The 13,706-nt window shown below is 38.9% G+C and overlaps 1 protein-coding gene across 2 annotated transcripts in view; it reads left to right on the top strand.

Moving 5' to 3' along the window:
- Positions 1-13,706, top strand: part of ADAMTSL3 (ADAMTS like 3) — a 188,220-nt gene that overhangs the window by 30,023 nt on the left and 144,491 nt on the right. For both annotated transcript variants that reach the window (XM_086757497.1, XM_086757498.1), the window contains exon 3: positions 1,742-1,861. In XM_086757497.1, coding sequence (XP_086613623.1) covers positions 1,742-1,861 — 120 coding nt within the window. The remainder of the gene's footprint in view (positions 1-1,741; positions 1,862-13,706) is intronic.

The raw sequence follows: 13,706 nt of genomic DNA, 5'->3' as shown, positions 1-13,706 counted from the left end.
CTTGTTCAGTCTTGCATACTAAAATATGACCTTTTACCCTAGTCTAGACATGTCCTTTGCAAGCTATTTCTAGTTGATGTGAAGATTGCTTGATTTTAAAAAAGTATTTTAGTCTAATGCTGTCACGAATGATGGGGTTTACAATCTGAGAAGCTGATGGATTTTTCTTTGCAGAGCAGAGTAAGGAAAAGCAGTGTAAGCTTCTCCAAACACACACTGCAAATGACATGTCATCTGCTTTTTATGAGCTGAGTTGTGAGCTTACTGCAAGAGAGCAACTGCAGAAGGTCTTGCCTTCCTTTTCCACCACAAACTAGTTAAATTATGTGGATTGCTTTTGAAATCTCTCGTTATCTGGCACTGAGATTGCACAGCTATATTTAGTACAGTTCTAGCCAATAGCGTGGAAACTGGCCCATAGCAACTGCTAGCTCTCATGTGAAATTACGGTGTATATGGCAAAATATAACAAATAGTTTAATTAAACTCCATTTATTAACTTGACTCATTGGGAAATGTCCAGCAGTAACTTGTACATTTCACGCCTTGTTTTCTTCCCTGAAAGGTTTCAACCTTTTGGAAGGTAATTTTCATCTCCTTGCCCTTTCTGCTCTCCCCCTACCACAGCTGCACTCAATATTCTGCATTCAAAAGATGATTGCTTATTTTCTATAGTATGCAAACCAATTAGTTTCTCAGGGTAGAGTTACAATTCCGTAGGAATAAGGACATAAGAGCCCGTGCAGTGCATCTGCTACATCTCTGGGATGCTTTAGACCTGCAATGCAGTGACAAGGTATTCAAGCAGCATGTGTTCAGCATGCCTAGCACGTTTCACGTGTGTTATGATTACTGAACGTGTGTAGATCAGTTAAGCAAAAGCCATTTGTCTAGTAACGGCCCAGGTGTCAGACAGCCCGGTTGGAGATACTGACTCCTCTGGAGCTTGAAATGGGCCCTTCCTCTCGCAGTCTGTTCTCGGATGATATTCACCAATTGTGAATAGTGTACAGAACTAATACAGACCACTGCCTGCTGTTGACTCCAGTCACTCCTCACTCCCTTCCGATTTCTTTGCAGTAATAGCTTCCTGCAAGATAGGAAAATAATTCAGTGTCAAGGTTTCATAGGTTACCTTACTTTGAGGAGCCTGGACTAGATGAGCTCTCAAGATGTTTTCCAAGCTGATGTATTGTATGATGCTGTGTCTTTGTAACTTCCTGTAAGAACCTGATCTGGTTGGAGATGTCCCTGCTCCTTGCAGGGGGGTTGGACTGGATGGCCTTTGAAGGTCCCTTCCGACTCAAACTGTTCTATGATTCTATTCTAATAGGTATACTGTATTTAACCAAAAGTGCATTACCTGCAGCAGCCAGTAACTGTCTAGTGAAACATGTAAGGAAGAAGAAAGTGTAGCTTAATATTGCTTTTCCAGTGTGGTTTTCACAGTGTCTTTCAGCAGTGATGATTGATAAGCCAGAGATAGTATCTTTTTGTTTAATTTATGATTCTGCTATTGAGGCCTCTTCTTTGGTTTTGGACCCCTGTAAGCATTTGGCATATTCTCATCACAGACCCCTGTAGCAAAATATCCACCCAGAAATGCTGTGCCTGAAAACACAACTTTTTTTTTTTTCCAGAAGTTCGTGTCTAGTCCTTGTAATTATATGCATGGAGTGTTTTTAAAAAATTGACTTGTGTTTGTAGTAGCTGCAATGTGACCTTTCTGAATCTCTTACAGACAAGAGCAGAGCAATCCCAAGGTGCATACTTCTTGCCTGAGTTTGCACTTTCTCCACAGGGGAGTTTTCTTGAGGATACCACGGGGGAACAATTCCTCACTTACCGTTATGATGACCAGGTCAGTATGTGAAAGTGATACGTTCTCTTATTCACATAACTCTGAGATATAGATTGCTGTGAAACAAATACAAAGTATGTGTTATCTTTTGAAGACACATCAAATTTATAGCAAATTGAATGGTAACACACTATATGAAACTAAAATTAAGGCACTTAATTGTAGAAATAATAGATCAAAACCACTTATGGAAAATATTAATGGGATGCAGTAGAGATGAAAGCAACAATGTTTTAGTGATGTGTTAATAGATGTTTATAATTAGTTCTGTAAAATGTGTAGAATTAGAGGTGGTTCCCCTTTCTGTGAATTGTTTGACCTATCCTAAATTGTTTTATTTAATGGATAAATCAGTATAAGGCAGATCTTACGTTTCCCAGCTTGTGAAAAGTCAACACATTTTATTAGTTCATGAAGTTTTCGGAAGGGAAAGCTGAGTGAATTATAAAGAAACAAATGCAAAGTGTAATAATGGATGAAGCAGAGTGTTTAGAAAGCAACAAATTATGCATCTTAAAGATCTTTAATGTTTTTTCCAGACCCATAGAAACATTATGTTAAACATGGAATATAGATATAAATGTAAAGAAAGCAACATGAAAGAATTGCTGTTAATCTTGGCAAAAGATCTGAAGTAAACCTAGGAAATGTGTGGCATGCTGTGGAAATTTACTCATAACACAATATGTTCCAGAAGTCAATTGAACTTCACATCAAAACTGTCTGAATTACATTCATAGACACTTACAGTATGTTTCTTAATGTAAAAGGAGGGAATTTGTTAGGAAACACTCCCTGTAAAAGCGAGAGAAGTGCCAAACTTGCCCTGCCAGTCACAAGGTATGGTTCTGTCAAGTGATTGGCAGCTTTATTTTAAGAAGGTCTCCTTGCAGGAGCTACTGTGAGCAAAATAGTTTGCTCATCACTGCTCTAAAGAGGGAAGAGAACTGAGATGAGGTTGTTATAGCTTTAGATGGAGTATCTTTTTAGGAAGACAAAAGGAAGCAGAAAATAGACAATAGAAAGCATACTGAGCTACTGTAAATTGTTTTAATTTAGTTTAAATATGTTTACAATAATTCATACTTTTACTACCCTAGAGGGTTTTGATTATGAACAGAAAAGGTACTTAGGTAAGATGTCCCCTGGACCAAACACCTGGGAAAGCAATAACTTACAGGACAGTAAAATGCAGCTGCAATTCAGGCTGCGTTTAATGACAGTAGTTGAAAAAGACTGTAAAGGTTATACACTTTGATCAAAATAGTTTCCATTAAATGGAGCACATTTTAGAAAAGATGATAAATCAAATACAACAGAAGGATAGTTTCAGTCTTCGAACAGGCTGTTTGGACTATCTGAATAGCATAGCTAATTAAAAACCAAACAAAATGAATCCTGCCCTCCCAGCCCCCAAATAACAGTATAGCTCTATACAGAGCTCAGTTCCATTTTATGGAAAGTTTTCCATTAATTCAACTGGGATCTGAATTGGATCTGGGATATGGTGAGCCTCTGTTCCTTCATAAATGTGATTCAGCTTTGAAGCCTGCTCTTCCCACACACTTAGTGAGCAGTGTGAAATTAAGTTTGAATTCTTGGAACTGAAAATGGTGCTAAAACAGAGATTGTTGACAAGAAAAGAAACTGTATTAGTAGCAGTTTATTTTGCAAGGAAATTCAGTCCTTAAGCATTATTTGTCAAAAAATATAAATACATTGAATGGAGATGGGAACTGATCTAAATCTCTAGTTTACCTTCCTGCAAGGAAACCAGCAATTCTTCGGTAAACAGAAAGATGATTCTCCTTAACTTTCTAGTATATTAATCATAGGATTGTAATAATGTACAGTTACAATTTACTTATGCTTTTGCTGAAATGTTAATACAAAACTCAATTTTATCATGTGGTCAAACTGAGCCAGAAAACCTAAGTTTTTCTTGTTTTCTGTGTTTCATTCTGCTCTTTCATATGACATTTATTCTTTGAATGGAAGGAAGACTTAAACCAGAGGATGAAAATCCTCCCTCAGATAATTTCTTGAATTTTTGTAAGCTGGTATGGATAGGCTTAGTATGTGTTAGTTGTGATAGCGATATGCAGATGAACAGAAAGAGAGGAATGTGTGTACATTGAAAGGCCATTTTTTAGTTACCTTATGTGTCCAATATGGAAATAAAATCAATATAGGAAGGTTACCACATAATTAAAAAAAAAAAAAAAGAAAAAAAAAAGAAAAAAGCTGCAGTATCTTCTCACACACCTTAATTCAATTTTAGCAATTCACCTTCTCTCCTGCCCCACTGTGAAGGGTTGCTGGCCTATGGGAAATACATTCCTTCCTTTTCTCTGAACAGCAGAATTGTCCTGTGGGATTCCCTACAGATTCCTGGTGTTCCTGTACATCCTGAGTTACATTAATTTAGTTGAAAATTGGAAAAGTGAAATAACTTGACCTCAACAAACCAAGAGATCAGTCTTATCTGATCTACTGTGAAGATCATGCCTCCATCTCTATTCATGTAAGGGAACAGAATAGAAAAAAGGGATGAGAGGTTCCTGAGACTGTGGCTGTGGGTGGGAGAAGAGAATGGGTCACAACCTCTGTTCTGGCTAGCCAACAAGATGTCGAGACCCTTGCAGTAAAAGAGATACTTCCATGTCTTCCCAAATGTGCCCTTCACTCCTCGCACTGTTCCTCATATCCAGGCCAATAAAATTTCCAGTTCATTAGGATAGATGAATATTATTTTTATACAGCATCATCATCATCGTCATGATCCAAGATTAGCTTCCTTACATCCTCCAAACACAGGAATGTTTCAAAGGGGTTTTCTTTGGCTGTTGTGTGTGATATTTTTCAAGCAGGGAGCCAGTTTAATCAGGATCATTCATTCCTTTGTTAGTAAGTAATCACAGTAAAATAGAGCTAGCTGTTACTTAAATATTCAAAAGTATTTGCTATCTGAAAAGACGAGCTTTGCAGTTTGAAATGGAAGATGAGTAAATACTAATGGGAACACACTGTACTCTATTCTAGCCCAGCGAAGTTACATATGGATTCTTGTTGTACAAGCAAGATAGTACATTTTGTTCTGGTTTAATCTGGCAGGACTGTGCTCTCATTTTTGTACAGGATTGCACTAACCCCTTTGCCTATTCAGTTGCTATGTGTATACTTAAGAACTACAAGCCAACGAAATTTTTTGGCTAGATATTTTCAAAATTCAGTGAATATCTTTTTTTTTACCCCCTCTATAACTGTAAAAGAAAATATAAGATGTGAGTAGATACTGCCACCTTTATTCACTGAGGTGACATCTGGACAGAATGATACGTTACAGTTTTGACACATTTACTGCCTCATCTTCAGGGAAAAAGAAAAACAGTGACTGAAAGGAAATACATTTGAGTGTTTCCAAAGAACAGAAATGTAGAAATGCTTACAATGAGCATTTTCTTATAGTTCCTGTATTGTTCAGCAAGCTACGTCTTGCATCAGTGCATTGCATACTGCATTTTTAAATTCTACTGAGTCAATGTAATTTAAATCTAACTTAGTACCAAATAGATTTTGAGGCATAGCCAAAGACTTCATTTGCTGTTAGAAGTTGGAGACTGAAAAAAATATGCCCGTCTCCTATCATTCTTGAATGGGTTTTAAAATAAATATGTAAGTAATAGCCCTTACCCCAACTTGGATATATACTTTGAACCTTGCCATAAAGAATAGTTTCCTAATTTTCTTTCTGATTTCTTTTGGCTTTTCACTTTTTAATCTACTACAAGGAATTTTCTTCTTTTCCAGAATACTAGTAAGTAGTACTGGAAAGCTTTCTTGCAGAAATAAAATGTTCTTGTTTTCTGACACTTACGGTATTGCTTCCAAGTATTAAAACCATTCCATATGACGGACCACCAACAAGGACAGTGGTGAAAACTTGGTCTGAATATGTTTGAAGTACCTTTCCACTTTGGTTGGCTGAAAGAAACAACTGTTGGTGGGGGGAAAGGAAAAAAAAAAGCAAGAGATTATCTTTTAAGGGAGAAAGTGTTTGTTTGACCAGTTAGCTTTCTAGCTGACCTTGCTCTTTCTAAATTCAATGAAGTTTATCAGTTTAAACTCATAACAAGGACATCCTGATTCTGGAATTAGACATATGGGCCTAAGTAGTCCAATCCTGGCAAAGAAATATAGTATTCCTAAACAAATCCTTTTAAAAAAAATGCAGTCAGGAGGAGTGGTAAGTATGAGTATCTTGAAACCACCCAGCAAGCAATTAAAATAATGAAAATCTGCACTTGCAGACTGGGGAGTGTTTAGCTGTGCGAGGTAAGGTGGAAACCAGTGAGTCTGTTTTCAACTACATGTGCAAGTTGTAATACACAGGCTGAGGCTGTTACAGTTCTTTTAATAACTCGGGTTTGCTAGAAAAGTGTGCTATAAAGTGAATGCCAAAATTGAGAGAGTAAATATTCTGATAAATGCCTTGTCCTTCGCAAAGAGAAATACTCTGGCTTTGTCTCTGCTTTTTCAGGGAGAGAGGGAAACAGCATGTATTTAAAGCATTAGTGAAAAAAAGGCAGTGGAACCCAGGATCTGGATGACTTCAGAAATTAATGTAGAGCTAAACTGATGGAACCTGTTATTCCACCTTTTTATATGTAGTTGGCCAGCAATAAATTTGTGTTGTGTAAGTTTTTTCATATCCTATGAAGTAAACTGTTACATGGACAGAAGTTGTCTTATAGATCCAGCTGGACTGACAGCCATTTTCCCCCGAGTTTCTCTCACCTGCTTTCCCCACTCCACCTGCTGATGATTGCAATCCTCCCTGGTCTGCTTCTGTGCAAGTCACAGCCTGGCTTTGAGTTATCAGCTGCTTGCTGGCTTTTGCTCCTAGTCTGAGCTTTTTTTATTCCATTGCCAGCTAGTTTGCATGTAAATCACCATTGAAATGGAGCTAGAATTTTTTTGGGCTTGGAGATGAGTCTCATAAGGGACAAACTTATTTCAAATTAACACATCAGCTAAGACAAACTCTAATCCTGAGAAGGGAGTAAGATTTGTAGTTAGTGGCACGCTTGCTACCCAAGTACATAAAACTCCAGCACTCCCCTTTCGAGAAAGAGCCAGAAACTTCCGTTAGAATCATAGAATGGTTTGGGTTGGAATGGACCTTTAAAGGTCGTGTAGTCCAACCCCCCTGCAGTGAGTAGTTGCATCTCCAACCAGATCAGGTTGCTCAGAGTCCTGTCCAACCTGGCCTTGAATGTTTCCAGGGATTGGGGCATCTACCACCTCTTTGGGCAGCCTGTGCCAGTGTTCCACCACCCTCATTGTAAAAATTTTTTTTCCTTATATCAAGTCAGAATCTACCTCTTTCTGTTTTAAAACCATTACCCCTCATCCTAACACAACAGGCCCTGCTAAAGAGTTTCTCCCCATCTTTCTTATAAGCCCCCTTGAGGTACTGGAAGATCGCTATAAGGTCTCCCTGGAGCCTTCTCTTCTCCAGGCTGAACAGCCCCAACTGCCTCAGCCTGTCCTCATAGGAGACGTGCTCCAGTCCTCTGATCATCTTTGTGGCCTCCTCTGGACTCCACTCCAACAGGTCCACATCCTTCTTGTGTTGAGGGCTCCAGAGCTGGATGCAGTACTGCAGGTGTGGGGTGTCATGAGAGCACAGTAGAGGGGAGAATCACCTCCCTCGACCTGCTGGCCATGCTTCTTTAGATGCAGCCCGGGATGCGGTTGGATTTCTGGGCTGCAAGTATGCATTGCTAGCTCATGTTGAGCTTCTCGTCCACCAGTACCCCCAAGTCCTTGTCCTCAGGGCTGCTCTCAATCCATTCTCTGCCCAGCCTGTATTTGTGCTTGGCATTGCCCTGACCCATGTGCAGGACCTTGCACTTGGCCTTGTAGAACTTCATGAAGTTTGCCTGGGCCCACCTCTCTAGCCTGTCAAGGTCCCTCTGGATGGCATCCCTCCCCTCCAGCGTGTCGACCACATCACACGCTTGGTGTCGTCAGCAAACTTGCTGAGGGTGCACTCTATCCCACTCTCCATGTTGCTGACAAAGATGTTAAAGAGGCCCGGGCCCAAATGGACCCCTGAGGAATGCCACTCGTTGCTGGCCTCCACTTGGACATTGAGCTGTTGGCCACCACTCTCTGAGTGTTGCCATCCAGCCAATTCCTTATCCACTGAGTGGCCCATCTGTCAAATCCATCTCTCCAGTTTAGAGGCAAGGATGTCGTGTGGGACAATGTCAAATGCTTTGCATGAGTCCAGGTAGATGATGTCAGTTGGTTGTCCCTTATTCACCGACGCTGTAATCCTGTTGTAGAAGGCCGCCAAATTGGTCAGAAATGATTTGCTCTTAGTGAATTCATGTTGGCTGTCACCAGTCACCTCCTTATTTTCCATGTGCCTTAGCGTGGTTTCCAGGAGGATCTGCTCCATGACCTTGCCAGGCACCAAGGTGAGACTGACTGGCCTGTAGTTCCCTGGTCTTCCTTGTTTCGGGTTTTAAAAATGCAAGTTGTGTTATACTGTGACATGATATTTTTGTTGATACCCTGAAGAAGCATTCTGAACTATTAAAGACTTAATGTCTTGAATCTCAACGTCTGTCTCTCTGTTTAAAGATTCTTTTTGGAATGAAACAAGCTGTTCTCAAGTGGGCATGAACTATTTCAGGTGTTTTTCTACAATGCAAACCTTCCAGCAACAGGCATTTCCAGTGGTTGCATTGGTGTATGCTGAGGGTGAGATGATAGACTTCATTTTGCCTAAGCACCAGAGGTGCAACTGCTAATACTTGCCTACCTGAATTTTAGCATTATGTTAGAAATATTGCTCTTCATCTGAGTAAGGAACTGACCTTGCAGTCCTTAGTCAGCCAGTGTGCTGAAACTAGAATAATACACATTCCAATGACTTGAATCCTGCAAGCAGCCCCATTCTCTTAGCTGGCACATCTCCTGTAAGTAACAAATTATAAGGTCAGGTTTGTGGTACTCCATACCAATCCTACAGATATTAATAAGGAGTTTTAAATCACATTCAAAGAGTTGGGCCATGTGTTCATAACGCTGTGTGAAGATAAAATGCATCATCTGGTGCTTTTGTGGAAATTTAACTGAAGTTGATATTAGAGTGCTCCCTAGTATTTTAAATTCTTTTGCTTTTTTTTGGATACCTTTATTTTTTCCTCATATGTTTAATTTGTAGCTCTTTATTTTTAAGTTTAGGGGTTTTAAAAAATACTATTTGGGCAAGGAAATTAGTTCCTTAATCAAACGAAATGTGTTTCTGATTTGGAGTAGGAGAGGGGGAAAGGAGGCAGGGATTGAGAGCGAATGAAAACCACTTACAATTCCAGGCAAAACTACTCCTGCAGAGACTGGTACTGCGTAAGTGAGGCATGGCCCTCTTCAAACAACACTTTTGCTTAGGCTAATTGATTTCTGGAAGTGTGTGACGAGCGTATGCACAAATAATTATATCATTAGTGATATATTCTTGTGCGTGATAGATTGCTTCATGAACTGAAACTGCTCTAACGTACATTTGTTTACTGGTAAACTGAATGGGGAGCTGGCACTTTTTAAAGCACCAACTAACGTTTTAAAACTCAGGTTTTTGTCATGTAGAGAAAATAATGAAAGTGCTCTGTGTAGTGCATTTTTCTTTGTGCACTAAGAATTACAGACTCTCTTGTTTTGTATTACTGCATTAGTCCCAACCCTGCCAAAGTTCTCTGCATGTAAATCATACTTACAGAAGCCAGTAGGTCTTCATCTCCTGCAGGATAAGTGCCTTCATAGGGAATCTGTAATAATACAATTTCTGCAGAAAACACATTTTATATCATTTCAATTTGGATCAAAAACCTACTATGAGGCTGTAATCCTATTCTACTAAATTCTGTGGTAAAACTCATTGGCCTGGATCCTTAGTCCTTCTGTGGCTGTGATAATACTGGCCTCAGCAGCTGGCAGAGGATTTCCAGGTAGCAGAAGCAGCCCCTCATTTGCAGAGCCCTCCCCCAGAATGAGTTCTCAAGGAGGAAAGGAGAATGGACATAAACTTTCAGGTGTTTGTTATTCCTGCTCCCCTGGGTGCTGGTCGGATACAGAGGCTGCTGTAGTGGATGATAAAAGGCTGTACAGGGATCCATAAAGCTTTGCTCTATACCCCTGCATGGAGTGGTGTTGAGAGCAGCTGGGACGCCGTATGTGGGTGAGACCACTGACTTGGGTAGAAAGAAGACTCAAATTAGAGGAAATACCTGTTTGTAGGGACTGGATGAACAATAACCCGTATCTTTTCTGCTAATGGAAAATAGAACTTAATTGTTAAAACACATTACTTTCTGAAAAACTTACATTCTTCCTTTTTTCTTGAACATATCTTTGGGGCCACAATTGCGTGTTTATTCAGTTTGAGTTTTGTCTATATCAAAATAAAATATTTTAATATTAAAGTGCCTTGTTTTTATAGTGTCTCTGCCATGAACTTTTTTTCATAAAGACTGTATTTTTTTAAACTCATGTTTAGTGTTTCATGTTCTGAGGTTTTCAATTTAGTTTTCCCAAATACATTTTTCAATTTCTACCAGTAGATTAAAGGTCTTCTTCCAAACCCAGCTCCAAACCAGGAGCTGACAGAAGGATGTGTACTTGGGCAGATATTCTACTATGAAGTTTTTAACTGAGTTCTGCTGCATTGAACTGGTAACAAAACACTTGATGAATGAACAACATGCAGACTAGACATTCATTTGACATTATTTATTGGAGACCAATGATTAAATTGTGAGAGACTGATACAGTGTAATATGAATTTACCACTGACCTCCTCATGCCCCTGGTGCACCCCCAGCAATTGGCACGTGTACTTATCCAAGAATTTTGACATTGATAAAGGCTTAGCTTTAGACTTCTAAATTAAGACTGAAAGGTCTGGAGGTAGCAGAAATGATTGCACGCTTACACAGCTCTGACGCACCACTGCTATCATCTATCAATAAGAGTTCATTGAGATACAGTAGAGAAGTGCTTCTAAATCAAAAAGATATATTTCAAGTACTCTGGGAAACACAGTGCTCGGAACTGGAAAGCCATTCTTCAGATTGTGTATGGAAGACAGGATGTTTTAGGCTGATAAAGCCCAATGGTGAATTAATCCATGTCTTGACACAATGCAAATACATTCTAGAAGTGTGTCTTTTCACTGGTATTGGTCAAGACCAGAACAGATTGTATTTAATTTTTCAATAATATAAGTAAAGTTATTGAACTTCTCAAGCTCTTTAGAACTTTTAGGTTTTGCACAAATGAGAAGTTAAAATTTGTTGTACTGATGAATTTTTCATGATGGGATGAATGTGATGATTTGGATTTTTTGGTTTTTTTTTTTCTGTGCTGCTTAGAAGACCCATGAGAATTTATAGCAGCTTCTCTTTCTTAACATGGAAAGCCTTAGTGCAAAAATAAAAGAAACTTCAGTCTATACTGACTCTGAAATTGTGCTGAGTAAAATGCTTGATAAAATGAGTCATTCTGTGTCAGGACTTTCTGACAGAATTCTATTGTTTTGCAAGGCAATGGGTAATTTAAATGGAATTTACGTTGTGGAGCATGTGGATAACATCCCTCACATCCTTGACAGTCATCCTTTCAGGCCTGTCCAGCATGGAAAACAGATTTATAGTACAGGTTGGATGTCACAATGGCCTTTTTAGTGGAGTTATACTTGAACCTAAATTTCTTCCAGTTTGTATGCCACTAATGCGGAAGATGCAGTGAGAAGCCTTCTTTAAGAAAAAAAATCTACATATTTTGGCTTTGTTTCCAGAAACAGTTAAAATGGTGGTTGATATCATTAGCGCTTGCATAATAAACCAGCCTTGGGACAGCTAAAGAACAGTCTTCTTACCACTTCAAACAGTTATTTCACTTTGCACTATTTCAAAATAACTGTCAGCATTGCCAGTAAACCTAATTTATTTCTACTGACTATTAAACTTCAAAAGCCATTTGGTCACAAGGAATAAAATTACATACATTAATTACCAATTTTGGCAGTAAAAGCAAAAATGGTAAATGTAGGTTCTTGAGAGGATCACTGCTGACAACTGTATTTATTATTTTCAGAGCTTAGAAAGTGTTACAGGTTGTGATGCTGTAAGATCTGAAGCATTTTAATGCTCATAATGTGAAACAAACCGTACCAGGCTTCACAACACACATTAATAATACACTGTTGATATAATGACAAAATAAGGAGACTGTCCTTTATATTTCCCAGCTTTCAGCAGCTGTCTTTTCTGATATCTAATTCAATAAAAATGTGTTTATGCGATGCAGTCAAGTGATCTGACTGCAGCACGGCCAGGAAGGGCAAGAACTCTTCTCCTTTAGTGGCTGGATGCTAAATCTTGTGCTGTTTTATAAACAACTGTCTCAGTTTGTGAAGGGGAGTTACGCTCTCCTTACTTGATTACGTTAAGGGACTGATAAGGTAATGATTGGTGAAAAGGAAGAAAATCAAACATCTCTGAACAGAGGAAAAGGCTGTTATTCACTGGTTTTGTTACAGAAAGCAGAACTGATTTGCAGGGCAGGCTGTAGGATGAGCAAGAATAATTGAGCCTCAGGATCAGAAGAAGGCCAGGTAAAAGAAATAATATAAGAAATAGTATCTTCAGAATCAGTTTGGCTTTAAAAGAAAGAAAAGGAGCACATGCAGATTTTGGAGAGATAGAAGCAGCTGTAATCCCCACTTAAGCATCCTGCTGCAGTGTGTTTCAAGTGTAAAGTTGCATATGTACCTTCCCACCAGCACTGCTGCTGAGCCTAGGCTTGGAGGCTTAGCAGCACTTGACTTCAGAGCACAGAGGATGACTATGGTTTTCAGTAACAGATGTGAGAGAGGGTTTTGTATTTCTATTTTTTTTTTTTTTAAACAGTGTATGGAACGTGTAATTCATTGTTTCATGTTATGAAAGCTCAGTGATTTTTTTTTTTTTTTTTTTTTGGTCTCAGTTTTATGTATGGAAGTGACTTGAATTTCTGTTTGGGCCATAGCCTAAAAAATATTGCTTGTTTTCTAATCCCTTTACACCATTACCCTGAGGAAGCCATTGAAGCTTTGGATGCTACTTCCAGTATGCAGGATGTCCTGTGAATGTCAGTAGATCTTTTTGCATGGCTGAACTATTTACAGAAATAAATGTTTGCATGTGATTTGAAGCAGTGGTTGAAGGTGCTTGATGCTTTGGTTGAGTGTTTAGTGTGCTCTTTGGTAAAGGGTAATATTATACTCGTTAATGTACTTAACACAAATTGTAGGTCCCACATTTTGTGGAATGATTGCCAAATCAATCATTCCTTTTCATTCTCTGTTATTACTTCCCCCCCTGCCGCCCCCCCCCCCCTTTCCTACAGACAGGCTACTGTTAAACTGATTCTTGGTCTAGAAGGAGCAGCAGTCAGACTGGAGTGGCAGTTTGAGAACTGGAAACAATCTGGACTTTTTTAATGCTCTGAGACTATATGGCTTGAACTCTTGCCACTTTGAGCCTGTGTAATCTAGCTTTATAAAAACATCTTATTGCTAGGAAAATTTATTATTTTGTTTCTTTTATGCTGTAAGATGAAGTATTTTGGTGCTTTGATGGTATAAGCCTTTCTTCAGTTAACGTTTTTATGTTGCATAGGAGAAAACGTTAAAAAAACGCACCAAACCTTTAGCTGATTTGCAGGTTCTTGAAGCAGACTAGAGTATTTGCACATGAGTGAGACAAATTACTACTAATATGCTGCTGTGTGA

The sequence above is a fragment of the Chlamydotis macqueenii genome, chromosome 12 (assembly GCF_036417535.1).
Source record: "Chlamydotis macqueenii isolate bChlMac1 chromosome 12, bChlMac1.mat, whole genome shotgun sequence".
In the NCBI taxonomy this organism is placed as follows: domain Eukaryota; kingdom Metazoa; phylum Chordata; class Aves; order Otidiformes; family Otididae; genus Chlamydotis; species Chlamydotis macqueenii.
The sequence above is the reverse complement of the archived record's forward strand: the minus strand, read 5'-3'. Positions and strand labels throughout refer to the sequence as shown.